The 7,525-nt window shown below is 39.9% G+C and overlaps 1 protein-coding gene across 1 annotated transcript; it reads left to right on the top strand.

Annotated features, from left to right (window-relative positions):
- Positions 1–4,129: 4,129 nt before the first annotated feature.
- LOC147900687 (1-acyl-sn-glycerol-3-phosphate acyltransferase-like) lies at positions 4,130–6,698 on the top strand. Its single transcript, XM_087376080.1, has 5 exons — positions 4,130–4,690; positions 5,279–5,428; positions 5,571–5,669; positions 5,803–5,895; positions 5,987–6,698. Exons 1-5 carry the CDS (start codon positions 4,265–4,267, stop codon positions 6,242–6,244), a joined length of 1,026 nt encoding a protein of 341 aa, XP_087232206.1. The 5' UTR covers positions 4,130–4,264; the 3' UTR covers positions 6,245–6,698.
- Positions 6,699–7,525: the final 827 nt, after the last annotated feature.

The raw sequence follows: 7,525 nt of genomic DNA, 5'->3' as shown, positions 1-7,525 counted from the left end.
TTTGTTCTTGGAGGCTCCCTTTCAGCAAAGGCAAAAAGGCAGTTGAATATTGAGTTTCTGTGCAACTCTCATTACAAGACATGTAATTGTACATTTTATGCTGGTTTGACTGATTCGGAGGCAAACTTACTGGCTTTTGATCACAATAATGATAATGAGTATAGGAAGTCCATGTCTTGGATAGAACAGGTTCGTTTCTATCACAATGAGTTCATTACGAAACTCAATGAGATTTGTTCTTTGATCACTCCAGAGTTTCGCTTGTCTTTGTTGATTGAGACTGGGATTTCTGCAACAATTAAAGATTCGTCAAGGCCAAGTGACAGCTTCAGATCATGGGACAGGATGTTTCAGATTGCATTTCATAGTGAAGAAGTTTGGGATTTGGTAAATGCAATTTTTTCAAAGTGGGAGAATTTTAAAATCAAAAGGCAAAAAAAACTCATACTTAAAGGAGTCAAGAAAGAAACCTAGATGTTGAAGGCATTGCTTGAAGAAATTTGAGCCACAACATGGAAGAGCATGTAGGGAATTAAAGATGAGATTCTAATTAAGTCTGTGCTTGGTAGAGTGGTGTCTGGGGATCTCTCTTTGGATGAAATGGGCAATGAATTTGATGAGTAAGTAAACTTCTCTCTTTTGCATCATGTCTTTCCTTGATTTTACATTAATCTCTTTACAAATAATCTTTCAGTAGACTTTGTTTCAACTGTAAAAGTGCAAAGAATTTTACATGTGTTTTCAATGCAGGCATAAAATGTACATGAGAATGCAGGAAGCAATGATCCAGCAATTGAACATGTCGGATTGGAATGCTGTTCATGGGAGGAGTATCCAGAGAGCAGCAAGATGGAGAGCTTGGCTCCATATTTGAATGTATTTAAAAGCATGGTATGTCAAATTTGGTATACATATTCTAATGGAATTTTTTCTTTCAAATTGTAGATTTGAATGTTTAAAATATTGAACTGTTATTTTGACAACGACCTTCAGAAAAGAGGCAAGAAGGGATTTGAGAGTAGTATGATGCCTGCAAGCTTTAAGCAATTGATTGACTGGGCTATAAAAGAAAAAGAGCGTCGAACTCGACAACAATCTATCACTCTTAGTGATGACATGTTAGAGTGTGACAGGGGGGAAAACCATCCACCAAACTTTTATCGTGTGCTGAATGGAGATTGCAATGAATTGTCTAAGATAGTTCCAAAGAATGAGTACACATTGGTCATTGCAGACATACCATAGGGATTTAATATTCCCAGATCCACCTTTGATGAGGTCCCTTACAAAGCAAAGAAACCAACGAGTCTTCTTGACCAGTTCATGTCAATTACATCGGCAATGCTTTGGCGTGTCGTAATTTTTCATTCAGACTTACAGTCTAGGGCAGTGATGAGGGTCATCAATGATAAATGTGCTGGACATGAACACCTTCATTGGTGAGTGTAGCAGCAATGAAATGCAAAGATTTTTTTGGGTTAATTATTATTGTTATAATTGTATTTTCTTTTGATAAATTTAAAACTTATTTTTATTGCATGTCATAGGATAAAACCCAATGTGAGACAAATGAAAGGACATCGATTCACATCTCTTACAGAAAACATTTCAACTGGGGATTGGTCTGTGGATGGAAAAAAAAATATTGGTCACATCAAATTTCCCTCATCTGTTCCATTTAATCCTGATCATTTCATTATTCCAGCTATTAACGAAGAAGCTCAGGCATGTGACCATGGATAAGAATAGGGAGATAGTAAATCCTTATCTCAAAAACCATACTTCTATTTAATCAGCTCATAGATCTATTTTCAAATAAGCATGAGTGGGTATTCGATCTATTTGCCGGTTCAGGCACAATCATAACATGTGCCTTAAAAAAGGGTCAAAATGTAATTACAGTTGAAAAAGATCCTATTCAATGTGATTATATAAAGAAGAGAGTGACTGCTATTCATTACTTACCTGATGAGCATCAGGAGCTTGGTTTGAAAGGTGGGAAGTTCGATGCAGATTCGGTGGTAGCCTCATCACGGGAACCCCAACCTCCCGAGATATTGAAACCCGGTTTTACGGAGGCAAGCGAGCTAGCTGATACATGGGAGAAGGAGGTTGTGAAAGGGAAAGTGATTGAGAAACCCATACAGGAAACCTAGAATGGGGAGGGTGATGAAGATGAGGTGGATGACACATATGGGAGAATTGTGTAGACTCTAGTTATGGAATTGTATTGCTAGTTTTTTGTATTTGAATGGTTTCAATAGACAAGTGTTCTTAGGACATGTTAGAATCCTTATGCTTTGAATGTTTTGAACATTTAGTTGTTCCCATTAATTTGTTGTTGGGGATGGTTATGAAGATGATATAGTTGACACATATGGGAGAATTGAGTAGACTCCAATTATATTGATAATTTTGTGATTTTGAATTGTTTCAATTGACAAGTGTTCTTAAGACATTTGAGAATCCATATTCGTTGAATGTTTTGAAGGAGGCATTTACTTTTTCCCATTAATTTGATGATATTTTTTTACTCTTTCAGTACTTTATGTGATACTACAAAGTTTAACTTAAGAATTTTGATAAGGTTATGTTACTACACACAGGATTGAAAGTTGTATCATGTAGTTGTTCTATTGAAAATAAAAGGTCAAAGGAAGGAAAAAAATTACAGACTTCTTGATTTTTCTAAATACATTGACATTGTCCTTTGTAGTCGAGGTCCTTCATAATTTGCGGGCATTATGTACCAAAATTGATAGGATTTAAAGTGTTTTGAAAAATTCACTACGCAAAATATGACTTTTTTTTAAAAAGTCATAATTTTAATGAATTTTTAAGGGAATTTTAAAATGGGTACCAACGTTACATACCTGAATTAGATGTTACACTGTTACATATCAACATATTGGCCAATAGGAAAAATGCAGTTCCAAAAATTTAAAAATTGCCTAATTTCTGCTTTGCCTAAATTGCATCATTGCTAAGGCTACCATCCAAAAGTGGCACTTATCACTATATTAGGAGGTGCCTACCACTATTTTAAGATGCTACCACTATATTAGGGTGGTTACACATTGCCCTCACGCTTGCCCATTCAATCTGAGGGATGGGTGGGTGTGCTTACACACAGAGTGGACGAGCAGAGAAGAAAATGCTGCAGTTTCACACTGCCATTGCTTGGCCAAACTCCATGCACGAGGATTTTAGGATTGGGTGCGTGTCCATCTACCACCCCTTTATGCATCGCCAAGAAGACACCTTTTTGGCAAATAAGAACTAGCTCTAGTAAAGGCAATGGTGACTTGAAGATGATTGGCAGTGTATAGGGAGCTAGGTGGGGAGGGCATTGAATTCTCCCCCCACCACACCCCTTTGTCTGCAATGGTGTGTAAGAGTCTTGAGCATGCGTGGCGCCCATTCTTTTCTCCAATTCATCCATTTTTGGCTTGCCCTTTGGGTAGCCTTAGCAACACTTCAAATTGGGCAAAGCAGAAATTAGGCATTTTTAAAATTTTTGAAACTCCATTTTTCCTATTGGACAATATGTTGACTCTTCCTCAGTGGACTTGAATGCAGACTTTAAAGTGGTTCACTTTCTCTCGCTCTCTCCCCTCTTTATCTCCTCAAGTCTTCTTACACACCATCTCCACCTTTTCTCCCACACACCCCCTCCTCCCCCTCTGCTCTCTCTCTCTCTCTCTCTCCCCCCTGTGTCGTCGTGTGTGTGTGTTCGATCCCTGTGGTCGACTTCAGATATGCCTATTGTGTGTGTCTTGGCATTGTTGGTACGAAGTAAAAAACTCTCTCTCTCTCTCTCCCCTTTATCTTCTTCGGTCTTCCTCCACACCATTTCTAGTAGATTCCTTTTTGTTTACTTTTTTGATCTTGATGAATGATTAAATATCATTTATCTTGTTTACAAAGGGTCTCTTAGCTCGGTGTGTAGCCATCCCTATTGGTTGAACTCCAATGGAGTGGATGGTTGTCTTGTCGAGATCATCACCCTACCTCGCCAAGTTCTTGTGGACCACGTGTGTAAGCTCCTTAGGAGGCAATCCACAAAAAAAATAAAGAAGGGCGGGCTCAGGTGGGCAGTTCCAACTTTAATTATGTGGGTTTCCTTTCATCGGCATGTGCTTCGTCCTCGTCGTCTTCTTCTTCTTTTGCAAAGTCACTTGCGTTTGGAGCAGCTTTTTTCGTTTTGCTCATTTTAGAGCAACTGCATTGCTTGCCCTAACCATCGCTTCACCTCCTCATCGCCATGGTTGACTCTCATCATCTCCTCCCCTACCCTCAATCCCTCCTCCACCATCGCCACAAATCTTCCGAGTTCTTCCACTCTGCTTTCTTCTCCTCATTCCTCCATTGCCTCGATCCTTCTCGCTATCCTTTCACCTCCCACACCCATGATTTTCATCGTCGCTCGCATCCCCAGCACCACGACGTCGCTTCTTCCTCCAACCCCCAACCTCCTGCTTCCCAGGACCCCGACTTTTGCCCGGATACTTACCGGAATGACGATAGCTGGTGGACTGTTCTCTTGTCTATCGTCAAGATTGCCACTTGCTTCACATCAATGCTCATAACCACGACCATTTGGACCGTCATTATGCTCATCCTCTTACCGTTTCCGTACGCTCGAATCAAGCAGGGCAATGTTTACGGCCATGTGACTGGGAGGATTTTGGTAAGTTACCAGAGGTATTACTTGTTGCTATATAGCAGCTTTCCTCCATAGATCTTCGTTGGTTGAGGCTGGGGACTTCTGTTTTCCGTGTACGCAGACCGTACTTGAAGGATCCATTCGTTTTGGATTCTTGAAAAGGTTCCATTCGTAGACTTCTTGTACGTTTAAGTCATCATGTTTCAATTTAGGACAAGAGATTATTGGACGGTCCCATTTCCAGAGCATCATACGTCAGATCTGATTGCTAGATTCTCAATTTTCATCTCACCGGCATTCCTCTTTTCACAATGAGCTTTCCGTGCATTACAAACGGAAAACTGGCATGCTCGTCAATCAATGACCATTGAATTCTGTAATGATATCAGGCATGTAATTAAGTGTTTATAAATCAATTTTGTGTCTTTGTAGCTCGCTGGATTGAATCACGTCTTCCCAAAGTGAAGGGGTCCTCACCCGGCCAGGCATTGAGTCGTTCAAAAGCTGGCATCGAACCTTGCCACTAACACTTACATATCACACTTTGAAGTTTAAGTATCTGAAGTCTTGCCCTGGCTAGGCAATGCTCTAATTGAACTTCCATGATTGTAGATGTGGATTTTAGGAAATCCGGTGAAAATTTGTGGAAAAGAGAATGCGAACTTAAAGGCAATTTACATTGGCAATCATGCTTCACCGTTGGACATATTCTTGGTGATGTGGCTGACACCAACAGGAACTGTTGGAGTCGCTAAGAAAGAGGTAACCCCAGGATGTCTTTATGGAATCCAATGTATTTGTTACTTAAGCCAGCTTTGTAGCCTTCGAGATAAGTGTTGTTTTTCCAAAAGAGCGTTGAAGATAATTCAGCGTTCAAAGTCACGTTCCTTTTTTGTCGTAGCAGATCATCTGGTATCCTCTGTTCGGACAACTTTACGTATTGGCAAATCATCTTCGAATTGACCGCACAAATTCCAATGCAGCAATTCAATCTATGCGTAAGGTAGGATGGGAGGTCGGGGAGCTTGTGCACTCTCTGCTTATTTGCACTATAGGTACCTTTCTTTACATTCTAGTGTCTTCTTAATAGACATGAGAGTATGATTGACAATAAACTCCAAGCTCGTTGTTTGCAGGTAGCAAAGGCTGTGGTGGATAGGAATTTATCATTGATCGTATTCCCTGAAGGAACACGATCAGCAACTGGCAGGCTTCTTCCATTTAAAAAGGTCCGCAGTCTTCTACTTGACGAAGTCTGAGAAGCTCACCAAAGAGTTGGTCTTGAATCTACTAAGCTTGTTTTGATGTCTGATGTTTCAGGGTTTTGTACATTTAGCCATTCAGACAAAGCTGCCAATTGTTCCCATGGTGATAACTGGCACACACCTTGCTTGGCAAAAAAATAGTCTTCGGGTACGCTCCGCCCCACTAACTGTCACCTACTTACCTCCTATAAGGACGGATGATTGGACAATTGATCAAGTCGATAAGTATGTGGAAATGCTGCATGAGTTGTACGTGACGCATCTACCCAGTTCACAGAAGCCTTCGGAGAAGTTGCAACATCCTCACGGATAATTACAGTTGTATCACCGTTCTCTTTGCAAACCACCTTCCTCCAATTATGTTTTTCACAGTGATGCTAAAGTTGATAAGCTGTGTGCATGAGCAGTATTACAATTGAATTCACTAATGATCGAGTTGGTTCAGAAAGCGGATGATTCGAAGACTTTTGTGAAGTCTTGTATGGTAGTTCTACCACGAATCGTGGACGAAGAAGCGGCAGTCATTTTTTGCGTAAAGGCTGTCAAGTACCTGAGGGAGTTTCATGTCTCCCATCAAAATTCCATAATTGACAGATAATTGCCATCCAGCCCTTAGTACATTTCAGCTTACGGTCCAAAAGCGACATTTTGTACTCCCAGTTATTCATCACTAATATAAGATCAAACATCTAAAAACTAGATTTACAGCCTTAGACGGTTTCAACCTATTACAGATGCACACCATAGAAAGCACGTGTTGCAAAGTATTGTGGAAAGCACGTGTTGCAAAGTATTGTTGTTTTCCTGAGTAGATGAGCTTATGCTTGGGTAACGATGAGAAAATAAGTCTAGCTTTGCTTACTATTTTTATTTTGTTTGACAATTCGTTAGTTCCCTTCTTGTTTTGATACAAAATTTAACTTCTAAGATTATATGTAGCGCATGAACCACATGAGGACCACTCCCTAGGCCATGCATACAGAAGTCATTCTATACATGTGAATGAGTATTCTCATCTATTCCCTACCTTGCGAGCAAGGAACCAAGGACCGCTCCCTATGCCATGCCTTGGGGGCAGGAATAAGATAAGAGAGAAAAATTACATCTCTAATCCAAAGCACCAAGGAACCAAGGACCACTCCCGATGCCATGCCTTGGGGGTGGGATTAAGATGAGAGAAAAATTACGTCTCTAATCCAAAGCATAAGAAATGGCCCGGTGGTCCTACCACGAGCGGTCCAATTCCTTACAAAATTTACTACTAGTACTAATAAATTTCATGGACGTCTTTTTTGGTTGGTATATTGTTTGATAATCATTTCATGAGAGCAATATATTCGTCATCCATGGTATGTTGCCACTTTGCATTGCATCCTTGAATGTTGCATTGAATGACATGGGTCCTTTTATTTCCATGACTTTAGCCATGACATGAATGCAATTTTACTTTTGTATGCTTATAATTGCGGCTTTCTTTTCTCTAAATACTCTTCTCAATTGTGAATTAGAAGATTTTGGAATGTCTGTTGTCTTAAAGTATCACTAATTTCATGCATTTTTTTCTTACATTTGCTTTGTATATAGTCACAATGGA

Source organism: Dipteris shenzhenensis, chromosome 6 (assembly GCF_047967505.1).
Source record: "Dipteris shenzhenensis isolate YYH24624 ecotype China chromosome 6, Dip_SZ_1.0, whole genome shotgun sequence".
In the NCBI taxonomy this organism is placed as follows: domain Eukaryota; kingdom Viridiplantae; phylum Streptophyta; class Polypodiopsida; order Gleicheniales; family Dipteridaceae; genus Dipteris; species Dipteris shenzhenensis.
This window is presented reverse-complemented; position numbering and strand designations above follow the sequence as displayed.